General features: G+C 45.7%; 1 protein-coding gene across 4 annotated transcripts in view; it reads right to left on the bottom strand.

Annotated features, from left to right (window-relative positions):
* The window catches only part of adgrg6 (adhesion G protein-coupled receptor G6), a 136,519-nt gene that overhangs the window by 34,374 nt on the left and 86,209 nt on the right, over positions 1-15,936 (bottom strand). For 3 of the 4 annotated variants that reach the window (XR_013771611.1, XM_079255006.1, XM_079255008.1), the window contains one exon: positions 13,969-14,124. Coding sequence is in view for 3 of the 4 variants with exons in the window: in XM_079255006.1 (XP_079111132.1) it covers positions 13,969-14,124 (156 nt within the window). In the remaining variant the exon portion in view is untranslated. Of the gene's footprint in view, positions 1-13,206; positions 13,244-13,968; positions 14,125-15,936 lie in introns of all 4 variants that reach the window. The other variant, XM_079255007.1, reaches the window with a different exon arrangement.

Raw genomic sequence — 15,936 nt, 5'->3', positions numbered from 1 at the left:
TCGGGCATGGGAGGAGTTCGGCGAGACCATGGAGAAAGACTTCCGGACGGCTTCGAGGAGATTCTGGTCCACCATCCGGCGGCTCAGGAGGGGGAAGCAGTGCTCCATCAATACTGTGTACAGTGGAGGTGGGGAGCTGCTGACCTCAACTCGGGACGTAGTGGGTCGGTGGAAGGAATACTTCGAAGACCTCCTCAATCCTACCAACACGTCTTCCGATGAGGAAGCAGAGCTGGCGGACTCAGGGGTGGACTCTCCTATCTCTGGGGCTGAAGTCGCTGAGGTGGTCAAAAAGCTCCTTGGCGGCAAGGCCCCGGGGGTGGATGAGATCAGCCCGGAGTTCCTTAAGGCTCTGGATGCTGTGGGGCTGTCCTGGCTGACACGCCTCTGCAGCATCGCGTGGACATCAGGGGCAGTACCGCTGGATTGGCAGACTGGGGTGGTGGTCCCCCTTTTTAAGAAGGGGGACCGGAGGGTGTGTTCCAATTACAGGGGAATCACACTCCTCAGCCTCCCTGGTAAGGTCTATTCAGGGGTCCTGGAGAGGAGGGTCCGCCGGATAGTCGAATCCCGGATTGAGGAGGAGCAGTGTGGTTTCGTCCTGGTCGCGGAACAGTGGACCAGCTCTATACCCTCTTTGGGGTCCTGGAGGGGGCATGGGAGTTTGCCCAACCAGTCTACATGTGCTTTGTGGACCTGGAGAAGGCATTCGACCGTGTCCCCCGGGGGATCCTGTGGGGGGTACTCCGGGAGTATGGGGTACCGGACCCCCTTGTAAGGGCTGTCCGGTCCCTGTACGACAGGTGTCAGAGCTTGGTCCGCATTGCCGGTAGTAAGTCGGATTCGTTTCCGGTGAGGGTTGGACTCCGCCAAGGCTGCCCTTTATCACCGATTCTGTTCATAACTTATATGGACAGAATTTCTAGGCGCAGCCGAGGTGTTGAGGGGATCCGACTTGGTGGCCTCAGGATTGTGTCCCTGCTTTTTGCGGATGACGTGGTCCTGTTGGCTTCATCTGGTCGTGATCTCCAGCTCTCACTTGAGCGATTCGCGGCTGAGTGTGAAGCGGCCGGGATGAGAATCAGCACCTCCAAATCTGAGACCATGGTCCTAAGCCGAATAGGGTGGATTGCCGTCTCCGGGTCGGGGGTGAGGTCCTGCTTCAAGTGGAGGAGTTTAAATATCTCGGGGTCTTGTTCACGAGTGAGGGAAGGATGGAGCGCGAGATGGACAGACGGATCGGTGCGGCGTCTGCAGTAATGCGGACTCTGCGCCGGTCTGTCGTGGTGAAGAAGGAGCTGAGCCAGAAGGCAAAGCTCTCGATTTACCAGTCGATCTACGTTCCTACCCTCACCTATGGTCATGAGCTGTGGGTCGTGACCGAAAGAACGAGATCTCGTATACAGGCGGCTGAAATGAGTTTCCTCCGCAGGGTGGCCGGGCTCAACCTTAGAGATAGGGTGAGGAGCTCGGTCATCCGGGAGGAGATCAGAGTAGAGCCGCTGCTCCTCCGCATTGAGAGGAGCCAGTTGAGGTGGCTCGGGCATCTGGTCAGGATGCCTCCTGGACCTCCCTGGTGAGGTGTTCCAGGCACGTCCCTCTGGGAGGAGACCCCGGGGAAGACCCAGGACACGCTGGAGGGATTATATCTCTCGGCTGGCCTGGGAACGCCTCGGGATCCCCCCCCTGCAGAGTTGGCAAATGTGGCTGGGGAGAGGGAAGTCTGGGCTTCCCTGCTTAGGCTGCTGCCCCCGCGACCCGACCCCGGATAAGCAGCAGAAGATGGATGGATGGATGGACATATGTACATACATATATACATACAAATATTTATATGTAAGGCTTGAACAAAGTCTTCAGATAAAACAACAACAAAAACAAACAGAATTTTTCCCAGTTTTCCTTTGGGTCGGGCTTCAAAGGGTTAAGGACCTTCGCGTTTCATTTCAACAGATTAAAGCTGCATCATGGCCGACAGCAGCTACAGCTGTACAGTCTACAACTCAGGTTTGTAGTTTGATCCTCTACATCAGCCTTCAGGCGGCAAATCATTTCCTGTCATGATCACCTGCGGGATCACGTCTGGATCAGATCATTCACCAGAGACAAGCTGCTCAAGCAGGAACCTGATGTGGTGTTCAAAGAGCTGCTGCACCTAAATGTGGGATGGAAATTGGCCCCAAACAGCACCTGTCTATCAGCTGTGATGGAGAAACCTCATGACTGATCAGATGTTTCTGCTTCTGAAGAACAAACATGACATACAATCTCTGACTTAGGTAAGACCTCACTTAATTCTTTTTCTGACCACACCTCACCAAAACCAGCTGATAGAAACAAGACTTGTTGCCTTAAAAACCTCCAAAACTGTCTGAAAACAAAGCTGCTGACATTACAAAAGACAAAACACAATCTGGTCGAATGGAGGCATTGGATTTGGGTTTTTGTGGATGATGGTCCGCTGACCTACACCCTCACCACTTCACCCAGGAACATCCTGGGCAACGAAGAGGGATTGCACTTCCCATCCCAGATCATCACTTTCAGCCAGTATTTAACTTTACGGTCGCACATCTCACATATGCAGATGGACATCAAGAATGTTGGCTCTTTAGAATGCACAATGTAGCCGGTTCATCGTAGAAATGAAAGTAGACATTATTGAAGGAAGACGGGAAAAGAAAGAGAACAAGACAGAGCAACCATCAAGATAAGACTGACCTTTACTGTGTGGAGAGATCTCAGAGTGGAGGAAGGATGGAAGATGTATGTTAGAGTTAGATGGCTGTTGTTTGGGGACCAACGGACAAACTTCGGCAAAGTCTCTTTAAGGAACAAATGTATGAAATATTGAGTTGATGTGTATGTGCTGACTGAATGCACAGAACATGAACTAACAATCCTCCTGTGGTTGGATGAGATCTGATCACCATCTGTTTGTCAAAACATAAAAAGACCCAAGACGGCGACACAGACGGACAGTCTCATCCTTTTCCTGCGTCGAATAATGTAGGCTGTTTTCAAGGAGCTTAGATATGGAGAAAATCCACTGGAAAACGCGAAGACAGTATTGAGTTGTATAGTTGACACCCAACCAGCAAACGGAACAGAGAAGAAGAAGAACCATTAGAAGATGATGTAGGATCCCCCAAATAAAAAGCACCCGAAGAAGACACAGTTGAGGACAGCTGAAAACTTTGTAGTTTTATTCTTCTACCTTTGCTATTTCTTTGGACAATCATAAACAACCTTATAGCGGCGCATTACTGCTACCAAGCAGTTTGATGGCGTGGAAGTGAACTTTTTTTTTTTTTTTTGTCTTGTCCAGCATTTAAGCAAGCAGACTGATGTTCTGGATGCTGTGTTCTGCTGAGCAAATTTATTTTGCCAAGGGGAACTTTTGTAGATGTAATGATCCCCTTGTATTTCTTGATTCTTATTTTATTTTTCAATTTGTTTTGGATAATAGCTTGTATTACAGAGTTTATGCTGCTGGACCCGACCGGAAAGGACAGGAAGTGAACTCTAAACTCAACACTGCCCACTAGTGGATGAAATGACTTTACATCCAAGGCAACTTAAAAGACGCATGGAAGTACGAGAGTGGTGCCGTATGACAACGTCTGAAATGAATGTCCACATTTACGTACGTAAAGGAGCATGAAAGTAAAAAAAGGATGAAATCTCGACATCTACTTTGAGCACACGAGTCACCAGTCATATGAAGCATGAGAGAAATGATGAATGGTGGTGATGAATGAAGAGAATCATAATGTTGGAAACTTCATAGAAAGTTGACGTATTATGCCATTTTTTAAACCATATTTCTGCATTTGACTCAGAGAATTACCTGTTGGTTTATTTTGGATCGGTTTTCCTTTGTAAGGACTGCTACTGTGCATAATGACAGGGTTTTCCAGCCAGACTCAGATATGAGCTAAATGAGCAGTGAAACAAAGAGATGGATTACGATTGGTTGCAGAATAATATGCACGCATACGTTCAGGAATAACACAGGGGTCATCAATAAAACATGAGTGATCAACCATTTGGAAGAGTTCATGTCCTCTAAAGTTAGAAATACATTTGTTTCTGGAGCTGTGTTGCAAACACAGTTTTAATAAAGCTCATGTGGCAGCTACAAAGGTCTGTTATTCATCTCAGTGTTTATCTAAAAAAAACTAATGTTTACAAAGTCAGAGGTAGATGTAACACAAATCAGCATCCAACCGTTTTAACACAGATGTAAACACATGACAAAAAATCTAAAAAGACAGACGGATCGCTGTCTTAAACCAAAAACAGCCCATGTTCAACTGAAAATATTATTGTATGCAAATGTCTTGGCTTCATTTACAAAGATGACAGAATGAAACATCTTTGTGTTTGAAGAGCTTTTAAAAATTACTCAAAGAAAACTGGTTCCAGACCAGCAGTCTCTTTCCTGGGCCTGTTCTACGAACCTCTTCTTTTGGAAGGTTCCGACTCAATCTCATTTTACTCAGGTGTGAAAATCACAACTAGAATAAACATTAAAGCCTTTCTAAAACCTCTTTATGTGTCGAGGAAAATGAGCGAGTAATGCTCTACCAGTACTGTTCTTTACCAGTACAACGCAGACCTGGTACTGTCACCTGGTTGGTGCAAGAATCCTGACAAGATTGGGCCAAAAAGTCGGAAGTGTCTGTAGTTCAGTGCAGACAAGGAAATATTTCAGAATAAAAACGAGCCAGTCCAGTATTTTTCTCATGGACTGGTCAGTAAGTCTTGTTGGTCCCATCCTTAGTGGTGTTTCGTTGCTGATCCTCTGTATTAGTCACAGTTTTACCTCAAACAAACACAATGCTCACTTGTCACCAAAAGCTCACAAGTCAATGACTGAATTTATGTGTAATTGGACTATTAATCCTGGCTGGGTCAGAAGAGTCACTTCACTGCCAACCAGCTGCCAGCTGGAGGGATGTTGATGGCTGAGAAGGATTCAACAGACTCTGTAGACTTGATGAGGCCTTGGAGGATGACTGTAGATCTTCAAGAAGTTCTAACGAACTGTTAGATATGTCAGGAGGTGGAAGCGGATCCTCACCAACAGAGTGGGAATGGAGTGCTGCTTACCCCAGCAGGCTGCTGCAGGAACTTAACCAACGGGCTGCTCATCCTGGAAGCAGAGCTCAGGGTGTCTCAGGGGTATTCTGTATTGTGGGTAAGTTCATCGCTGAAAGATCTAGAAGGGGCAGGGCTCTGAGGTTTAGGTGAAGTTCTTCCTTAGTACTTTGGTCTTGCTCCTCCTTGTCTTGGTTGACTACTCTGTGTGGAAATCTAGGACAGTGTTTCTGGACTGGAGAACCAGGATAACATCTTTCAGCTACAGGGAGAACTGCAGCTCACAACTTCCCTGGAAAGAGACGGGCGATAGTCGAGCCGCAGTTTTCATCTAGTGGTCCAGATGCTGAGTGTCCTCTGTTGGGTGTCTCAAATCATTCTCAGGAACATGATGATTGATCTGTCATCAAGGATGAGGTTAAATTTTCTGTTCCTGTGCGTCAAAAGAGTCGATCAATAAGAATAGTTTGGTTTTCAGAAAGCCATCAGCAAGCCCTGACATTGCAAAATGGTGCAGTTCCACTGGAAACTGTGTAGGAAGTGTTGTGCAGGTAATTAATGACCATACCGTCTACTTCACCATCTCTTTTCATGTCTCTTCCTGACAATCTATATCATCACCATCTCCTCATCATGTTGTTTCTGTCTGAAACTGGTGTAGGAACTCCACACTGCCCCCTAGTGGAATCACCACTCAACAACCAAGCCAATGTCAAGACTTTGTGGGCAGTGACAACGTTTAACACAAACGTCCCATTAATGCATGTAAAGAACCATAAATGTACATTTAGAATGTTTTAGAGTTTGATTTTCTTTATTCATCATGAAGATTAGTCCTAAATTTACTGTAAATCCATTAAAAATTACATTCCATAAAAGATTATAAGCCCTATCCCCGTAGTTGCTGGGATTAAAGCATTGTCGGTTTAAATTCCTGGTAATTAAGTCTTTTGACTGAAGTAACGACAAAAAGACTCAGAAAACACAAATGACTAAGTTCTTACACCCAAATGCCAACCACAAGTTTATCTATCTGGCAAAGCTGAGTGTGTTATGACAAATGAGTTGTGTTGGGATTGTGCAGCGAGACGTGCAGAGTGACATGTGAATCCAATCACACCAAAGTATTCCTACCTGCAGCTCAGAAAGCCATCACAACCGGAGCAGGGGTGTAAATCCTAACTTTTAATTGCTGTGGTGATTGCAGCAGCCTGCAGACCTCACACCAAAACGATAAAGCAAAGAAAAAAAAATCAAGATTTACAATGAAGCTCAGCTGCAGATCATTCATGAACAGTTTCCCCAAAATCATCTGCAATGAGAGGAATCTGTTGACTGTCACTGTGACAATGTAGAAAGCACATGTTTTCCCACAAGCAGCCAGACGAATGTTTGGCCACGCTCCCTCCGCCGCTCATGACTTCTCTTCGTTCGTTTCAGAGGTTGTGAAAGAGGCAGAGCTGCATTCTGAAACCCAGAGACAACTTTATATTTCTAGGCAGGCAGAAGTAGTTGTTTTTTCCAAAACTGAACTGAAACATTAAAACTTTTGAAACACTGAAATGAGCTTCCTGGCAAGGAACACTGTCAACTATATTTACACTTTAATTCCTTCCACGCGGCTTGTGGCTAACAAACAGCTACGTATTCCAGGCAACTATTTGGTGTTTTACATCTTTTGACTTTAATTGGACCAATCTACTCAATCAAAAGGGCATTCAAGTGTGAAGTCCATCATTATGGGCAGCTCACAGCACCCGGGACATGGGAGTTTTCCAGCAGTGACATCTTTATCAGCCACCAATGAACACAAGCGTTTCCATAAGTGGTTTGGGTTGTTAAACCACACTGAGTGCAGCAGAGAAATGTTGGCAGTAAAATCTTTGTGAACTTAAAACAGCAACATGTCTTGCTTTTACCACAAATATGCACCAACCCGCAACTGCACAGGTAGATATTCTCACACAATCAGCACTTTTGTTGAACGTTGAGGGATTCGATTCAGGAGCAAACCCCTCAGGATGGAGGTAGCCGGGGTTAGGTTTCTTCTTCATGGCCCGGCATACCGGCTGTTGATTTGGTTTTCCAGAGTTCATGATGACATGAAAAAGGAGCTGGCATGCCTGTTCAGTCCATAAAACTGCAGTATTTTGTTGTTTTATCATAACATACACATTTAAACCATCTCTCCGTGCCTCAGAGGGAGACCGAACCTGCATCTAAGTCAGACCATCGTCATCTCTCACAGCGAAGATGGTCCAGAACCCAACAAAGGGTCTGTTCCATCAAGCAAAAAGGCCACATGACCCTCCATCCATCATTCACCGATCCGCTAGCCCTGACCTTGGAGAACCTCTGAGAACTCCTCTGTCATGACAACATACCTAACACATCTAATGACTTTGGACTTGTGGACCAGTTCCAAGCGGACTGAGTTGGGGAACATTCACATCCGGACGGTTTGGGAGAATCAACTCAACTGAGCTGGAAATTCTGGAAAATTTTGCTCCTCATTTGGTTTGGTTTGTTTTCACACGGTGGACCAAACTGACTGGACATCATAATGCACTTACAACAGCTGGTCACTAGGGGGCGACATTTCCAAACTAATGACCAATTGGAAAGAAGGAAAAAAAACTTACTCATTGATTGCCCAGGACCAAAATCAGCTCATTCACTGCAAGTAAACATTGGAACAACAAGTAGGTTTCAAACTTAGCGAGCCGTCTTGGACGTTGCTTTGAGATCATCCTGTGAACCAAAGACACTTCCTGTCTTTAGTTCACAGGATGATCTGTTTCCTTTGACACTGCAGGACAACCACACCTGGATTTATCTGAAAGTGAACCAAGGTCCTTGGTTTTTAAGTGCCAAAGTACAAATAACTGTTCACACTGATCCAGAACAGCCCTACTACCCGTGGACCAGGGTTCCTTAAGGAACCCTCAGATCCTGATGCGGACACCAGAGCTTCTAACTATCCTGAAGCTTGAAAGTTTTTCGTCACTTCTACATTTCTTCGGGTACAAAAAGTCAGAAATGTGTTTTTATCTGGAACGTTAAGATCAGGATGTGTTCCTTCACTGCTCAGACATTCTGGCCAACTCGGCCGCGAGCGCTGCCGTTTCCTGAGCTGTCAAATTCACAACACAAAATGAATAAAACCCTCTGCAGCTGCAGGAGCAGAAGGATCGAGCAGAAGAGTCTCTTCTCTCACTTCTACAAGCGGCCAGTAAAAGAAAACGTGTTTGGAAAATGCTCTTTGGCTCTGGGAAGAAAACACCCGCTGTGAAATTTGTCATTGATAGATGACTTCTCCTGTGGCTTCAGGATCTGCTCTTTCACATGAAACCCTCAGAAAATGAGATAAAGATGGATGACATCATGACATCATGTGTTCGCACTTCGCGTCCAGCTGTGCTCACACTTAATTATTCCTGCTTCTCTGGCAGGAATCACACAGAGCGAATGCTTTAACGGCTTATTTCCACCGTGTTTGTGTCGTTTCATTCTGACCTCTGCGATACATCGACTCGAAAGCGTAAGTTGGTGTAACTGGATCCGCGAGATCCTGAAATCACACGTTCTTTTTTATTAGGTATCTATTATTGCTGTTAGCAGACCGCTAACCTGACAGAATTAAAAAGTCGGGATTTATTTGTTAATAAGCAGGTAAAACTGCTGTGACCTCGGTTTGTACCTTCTCCTTCCTGCTGCTGTCCCTGTGAAAAGGATCTGTTGGGTCATTATGATCCGGGTGCTTAGGGGTCCTCTGGCCTTGTAGGCTGAGGAGTTGCCTGCAGAGTTCTGCTGTGGCTGCTTACTGCTGGTGAAACGGCGAACTGCTGTGCTTCAGCCACCTGGAAGACGCAGCAGCTCTTAGAGGCGTTGCAGTTCTTCCCAGGGTTTCTCTCAGCAGTCCCCGAACCGAGACCGCCGGATTCTCCACATGCAGGACAAACCGACTGACCTGCGGTCTGATAGTTCAGCCACTGCAAATATGCACATTGGCTTTTATTTTGAAATTCGTGTTGTGTCGCGTCGCAGCATTGCAGCGTGTAATGGCATGTTGTGGCGTGTTGTGTCATGCTGCAGCGAGCTGTGGCGTGTTGCAGCGTGTCGTGTTGTAGCGTGTCGTGTTGCATCATGTTGTGGCGTGTTGCAGCGTGTCGTGTTGTAGCGTGTCGTGTTGCATCATGTTGTGGCGTGTTGCAGCGTGTCGTGTTGTAGCGTGTCGTGTTGCATCATGTTGTGGCGTGTTGCAGCGTGGCGTGTTGTAGCGTGTCGTGTTGCATCATGTTGTGGCGTGTTGCAGCGTGGCGTGTTGTAGCGTGTCGTGTTGCAGCATGTCGTGGCGTGTTGCAGCGTGGCGTGTTGTAGCGTGTCGTGTTGCAGCACCTCGTGTTGTAGCGTGTCGTGTTGTAGCGTGTCGTGTTGTAGTGTGTCGTGACGTGCTGCAGCGTGTCGTGGCGTGTTGCAGCATGGCGTGTTGCAGCGTGTCGTGTTGTAGCGTGTCGTGTTGTAGTGTGTCGTGACGTGCTGCAGCGTGGTGTGTTGCAGTGTAGCGTGTTGCAGCGTGTCGTGGCGTGTTGCAGCATGGCGTGTTGCAGCGTGACGTGGCGTGTTGCAGCGTGTCGTGTCGTAGCGTGTCGTGTTGCAGCATGTCATGGCGTGTTGCAGCGTGTTGTGGCGTGTTGCAGCACGTCGTGTTGTAGCGTGTCGTGTTGCAGCACGTCGTGTTGTAGCGTGTCGTGTTGCAGCACGCCGTGTTGTAGCGTGTCGTGTTGCAGCACGTCGTGTTGTAGCGTATCGTGTTGCAGAATGTCATGGCGTGTTGCAGCGTGTCGTGGCGTGTTGCAGCACGTCATGTTGTAGCGTGTTGTGTTGCAGCATGTCATGGCGTGTTGCAGCGTGGCATGTTGTAGCTTAGCATGTTGCAGCTTAGCATGTTGTAGCTTGGCGTGTTGCAGCGTGGCGTGTTGCAGCGTGGCGTGTTGCAGCATGTCGGTACACCTCCGTTGCGAACCAAATCACTGACTGAAACACCCATGATTAGCTTCGGAGGCCGGCGCCGACACAGAAATGAATTCTTCCTTTTCAGGCTGCGACATGGAAAACTTTTGGAGTCTTAATGTTGCGCCTTTCTCTTCCCCTTCTGTCTGAAACGCTATCGATATCTTTCAAGCCCGACGTAGAATATTTTTATTATTTGATGTCCAGAAACACGCTTATTACAGGTGACATCTTAGAAATCCATATTTAGTACCACCTCTGCGACTAAAGACAATTTTTACCATTTTGCCATGAAATTTGTCACATAATCCACCAAAAACAACTTTATCCTGCTGGTTTATGAAGATTCAGACCATTTGCAAGTTTCATCTTTACAGCAGGGGTCTAAACGCCGGTTCTCGAGGGCAGCAGTCCTGCAGATTTTAGATGTTGTCCTGCTTCAACACATCCAAGTCAAATTAATGCTTCAAGCAGAATTTCCACAACGAGCTGCTGGAGACATTTGATTGAGTGGAAGTCAAAGCTTCATGCATGTGTTCTCTGCCTGAAGTCTCCGTGCTGTGGATTCCCTGGGTCTACACCAGGTTCCTTTTGTGAGAGTATATAGCTGCACAATAAATGGTGAGAAAATCCAGGATGAAGTTCCAACAGGTTTTACAGGGCATCAAAGATAGATGTGGATCCCAGCAGTATCCTGGATACTACCATCCAGAACAGGAACAACTTTCTAGATACTACCATCCAGAACAGGAACAACTTTCTAGATACTACCATCCAGAACAGGAACAACGTTCTGGATACTACCATCCAGAACAGGAACAACTTTCTGGATACAACCATCCAGAACAGGAACAACTTTCTGGATACTACCATCCAGAACAGGAACAACTTTCTGGATACTACCATCCAGAACAGGAACAACTTTCTGGATACAACCATCCAGAACAGGAACAACTTTCTGGATACAACCATCCAGAACAGGAACAACGTTCTGGATACTACCATCCAGAACAGGAACAACGTTCTGGATACTACCATCCAGAACAAGAACAACATTCTGGATACTACCATCCAGAACAGGAACAACTTTCTGGATACAACCATCCAGAACAGGAACAACGTTCTGGATACTACCATCCAGAACAGGAACAACGTTCTGGATACTACCATCCAGAACAAGAACAACATTCTGGATACTACCATCCAGAACAGGAACAACTTTCTGGATACTACCATCCAGAACAGGAACAACTTTCTGGATACAACCATCCAGAACAGGAACAACGTTCTGGATACTACCATCCAGAACAGGAACAACGTTCTGGATACTACCATCCAGAACAAGAACAACATTCTGGATACTAAACAACGTTCTGGATACTGCCATCCAGAACAGGAACAACTTTCTGGATACTACCATCCAGAACAGGAACAACTTTCTGGATACTACCATCCAGAACAGGAACAACTTTCTGGATACTACCATCCAGAACAGGAACAACGTTCTGGATACTACCATCCAGAACAGGAATAACTTTCTGGATACAACCATCCAGAACAGGAACAACGTTCTGGATACTACCATCCAGAAGAGGAACAACGTTCTGGATACTACCATCCAGAACAGGAATAACTTTCTAGATACAACCATCCAGAACAGGAACAACGTTCTGGATACTGCCATCCAGAACAAGAACAACATTCTGAATACTAAACAACGTTCTGGATACTGCCATCCAGAACAGGAACAACTTTCTGGATACAACCATCCAGAACAGGAACAACTTTCTGGATACTAAACAACGTTCTGGATACTGCCATCCAGAACAGGAACAACGTTCTGGATACAACCATCCAGAACAGGAACAACGTTCTGGATACTAAACAACGTTCTGGATACTGCCATCCAGAACAGGAACAACGTTCTGGATACAACCATCCAGAACAGGAACAACGTTCTGGATACTAAACAACGTTCTGGATACTGCCATCCAGAACAGGAACAACGTTCTGGATACAACCATCCAGAACAGGAACAACATTTCATGACTGCAGGAGGACAAACATGCAACAAACACAACAACATAGCAGAGACACGGTGGAATCATCATCAGTGGATCTGGAATCTGATAGTGGATCCATATGAGACGGATGTAGGACAGAACATCCACCAGAACATCAGCTGGACATCCCAACGTGGTGGAAATGAGAGACTTGGAGGAGATCTGCACGCACAGAGCTTTTCAGGTTGAGGAGTAATTTATGGACGTTGGCGTCGGCTAATTTTCTCTGTCTGGGTTGGACGACTCGGCTGTGATTGGCTGCGACGGAGCCAAGAACGATTCAGATCTAATGAGAAACAGGGAAACATCTCAGACGACGTTGAGGGAAACATCGGTTCTGCCGGCTGAAGTCTGTTTGTGTTGCTGCAGAGATTAATCTCATTAGTTTGCTTAATGGTCGCAAGACTCCTGCCAGCAATTATTAAAACAAAGTTTAGAAACTGTTTGGAGAGCAGAGGATGTGTGTGATTAGCAGCTGAGAAAGGAATTTCCTCCCCGTGGCGGTGATTACTTCCTGTAATATTTAGAATAAACCGTGTTTGACATCTTCAACATTTGGTCTTCATTTTAAATGATCAGTTACTGACTGGGATGTGAACCTCGGCGTTAGCCTGTTACTGCGCTCGCATACAAAACCAAAAACAGCTCAGAAGTCATCAAACACACCACACGTGTTAGCTTGGATGCAGTCTGGCAGGATGCGCTTGTTTCTACACCCTGGGACGCTCTGAGCGGGTGGAGTCTCAAGGTTTTTGTTTGGTTTAAGCGGCTAAAAGTGGAGTTTGTCCCGCTCAGCAAATCTCAGGCTGGAAACAAGAAGGCGTGCATGACATCACACTGACCAGCCAATCACAGCAGCTGCTTTCCCAAAACGCCTGCAAGACATCGTTGGCTTCAAACTTGTCCATCGAATCAGACTTTTATCCTGATATTTGAACTTCCAGATTGGTTTTGTAGAGAAGCATTTTGGGAAACAGAGCCGATCACACAAAACGAGAAGCAGGTTTTCAATCAGCTTCCACTTTACCTCTGCTGGTCGTCCTGTCACTGCTGGGAAGAGCTTTCTACACGGCGGACACAGAGGCACAGACATGAACATGGGAACAGAAGACCTGACAAAACCTGCAGATTCACACGCCAACAGAGCCATGTGGAAAACCAGTGCATGTAAACCAGTTAATCAGAAAGCATGGTGCTGGATCTCATGGATCCTGCTGGAGATTAGCACGAAGACGAAGCAGAGGGCACCAGACGGTCTGGCTCAACATACCAGCACCGCGCTGGACTTTGTGTTTTTCCACTAAATCCTCTCTGACAGACCTTTTCAGGATTAGAAACTGAAAAATCCTCAATTTCACAGCTGAGTGTGGACATTTTAGAGGGATTTAGTCTTTTCTGATGCGCGTGCCGAGGAATGAACAGTAGTCACATGATCCGTTTGAAAGTTTCCACATTAATGAATCATTCCTGCCGGCAGTTTGGTTCCCACGAACACCGAAGGTTATGAGGGCTTTCGGCCTCGTGCTGACGGACTGGAAACCTCTTTTTCTGTGCCTGGCTTGTACCTGAAGAAAGGTGTGTTGATCTTTTTATGTTTCCAGCCTTGAAGTGAAACCAGTGAAACCACACGAGACGGCTCTCTGAGAGCCCCCATCGAACTGGTCTCAGCCAAAGTCGGCTGGTTTTCTCTTCCAGTCGTCTGAATCTGTCTCTAAACTGGATTATTCCGCATCAGCTGATCCAGAAAGCGCAGATGGAAACAACCAGACAGTTCGGGCTCGTGTCTCACCTGGGTTTCGGTTCCGCTTGGCGAAAGGCGTGAGCGTAGCTTTCGCCTTGGAGGTCCAGTTGGCGGTGCTGGAGCCAAAGGAGCTGGAGGACAGGGACTTGGCCAGGTTTTCGGAGCTCACCTTCTTGGTGTTGTTCGTGGCTGTCTTGCTCCAGTCTGCAGCAGAGACACAAAGAGATCAGCCGTTGGTTTGTTGGTTTCGTTTCTGTTGGAGGTAAATCTGCTTCTGTTCCTTCGCAGGTTTGACTTTAAACCTTCAAATGAAGCAAACTAATTCTATAAACGAGGATAAATCATAAAAGCACGACGGGGAACCAGCGGGGTGAAATTTAACTCTGTTCACTGTTGGACGTGACACTTTCCTCCATTTTTCTCAACTGATGACATGAAGTTTTCCAGTATGTTTCTCTGTGAAATATCTTTTCTTTTCTGTCGAAGAATTTAGCCGTCTGGTGACCCTCGTTGCCAAGAGTGTCAAAACACAAAAGCAGCTATAAAGTCATCATCTCATTATTTATTTACACTTTATTTCATAAATTATCTGAAGGACTTCCGTGAGTCAAGAGAACCATCCAGAACCATTCAGATCTTGTAGACCAACAACAGGACTTTAAAGTCTGTCTTCGGTAAAACCCTCAGAGCTGGACTGATGTGGTCTACTTCCCTGGTCTTAGTGAGGACTGGATCTGCAGAGGTCTGAATGAGCTGCGGTTGTTGAGGCAGAGCTGTGGAGATTTCTGGACCTTTTGGTGGTTTTTAGCGGCGCAGCATGAAACTCTATGGTGACTTTTTATTGTTCCTCTTTGGCTCCAAAGACCTTAGTTTTGTTTTTGTTTCCCTGAAGAGCCTCTGCCGGGCCTCGGACTCCTGGTGACACTATCATGTAAACCTGCGTGTCATCTGCATAGCTGTGGTAACTGCTGGGGGGGTTCTGGGCCAGCAGAAACATGTCGAGGCTCCAGGATGGAACCTTGGGGAACAAATCCTAAAAACCGTTGAATATTTGGGTATTTCTGAGCAGGAAAGAAGTTGTTTAAATGATTTATTTAAAAAGGCAGGAAAAAATATGAGGGGTGGGACTTTAACACGTTCATTACAATAAATTATTTAGATAAAAATGAACACATTTAATAGCAGAATAATTTTCTGGTCAGCGATTCGACCTTGGGACACCTGCTGTGCTAGCTTAGCTTTGTGCTATATTTAGCTACTTTTAGTCATTTTTCAGACCCCTCTGTTGAGTTTATGTAACGAAAGCGACTATCAACAAGTCTAATGACTTTGTCTGGTGATATTTGAGACCTTTGGTGGATAATATGAACAACGTTTAGTTTACTGCCAACCATCAGCAGGAGCAAGCTCCACTGTGTCGCAGCATCCAGCTTCAAGCTGCAGGAAGAGCAGGAAGGGATCTCCTGCATGACCAGACTCTGTTTTTATAAAGAGGATGGAAGGAAACATTTTAAAAGTCAAAACGACTTGATTGCATTAAATGCATTAAACTTGTAGATTTAATGCATTTTTCCAGACATTAATAGAGCCTGACTTGACAATATTCTGACTTGACAATATTCCATTAAAATACATTTAAATTCTGAAAAAAATTGCTGTTTTGGGGAAAATATTTTTATGAGATGAAAATGCGTTTAATCACAATTAATTAATTAAAAAATCTGCAATTAAATAGATAAATTCTTTTTCATCAAATCCCACTCCTAAAAATTATTGATGTGTGTGATGATTTTATAGTTTTTGTGTGTTGACCCTTTTGGCCACCAGAGGGAGCCAAACCAGTCCAGAGCACAAGGTATTGTGGTCATTTCTGTCAAAATAACCCTACAGATTAATAATAATAATAATAATGATCTGAGCTGGTTAGTAGCTCCAGCAGCTAGTCAGTTACTTCCTGTACAGGAGGATGCTGAAAGTGTCTTACATTTCAGCATTTTTATTGAAAAAAAGTCAATA

Source organism: Telmatherina bonti, assembly GCF_933228915.1.
Source record: "Telmatherina bonti genome assembly, chromosome: 16".
Taxonomy (NCBI): domain Eukaryota; kingdom Metazoa; phylum Chordata; class Actinopteri; order Atheriniformes; family Telmatherinidae; genus Telmatherina; species Telmatherina bonti.
Note: the sequence above shows the minus strand (reverse complement) of the source record. Positions and strands in the feature narration are given on the sequence as shown.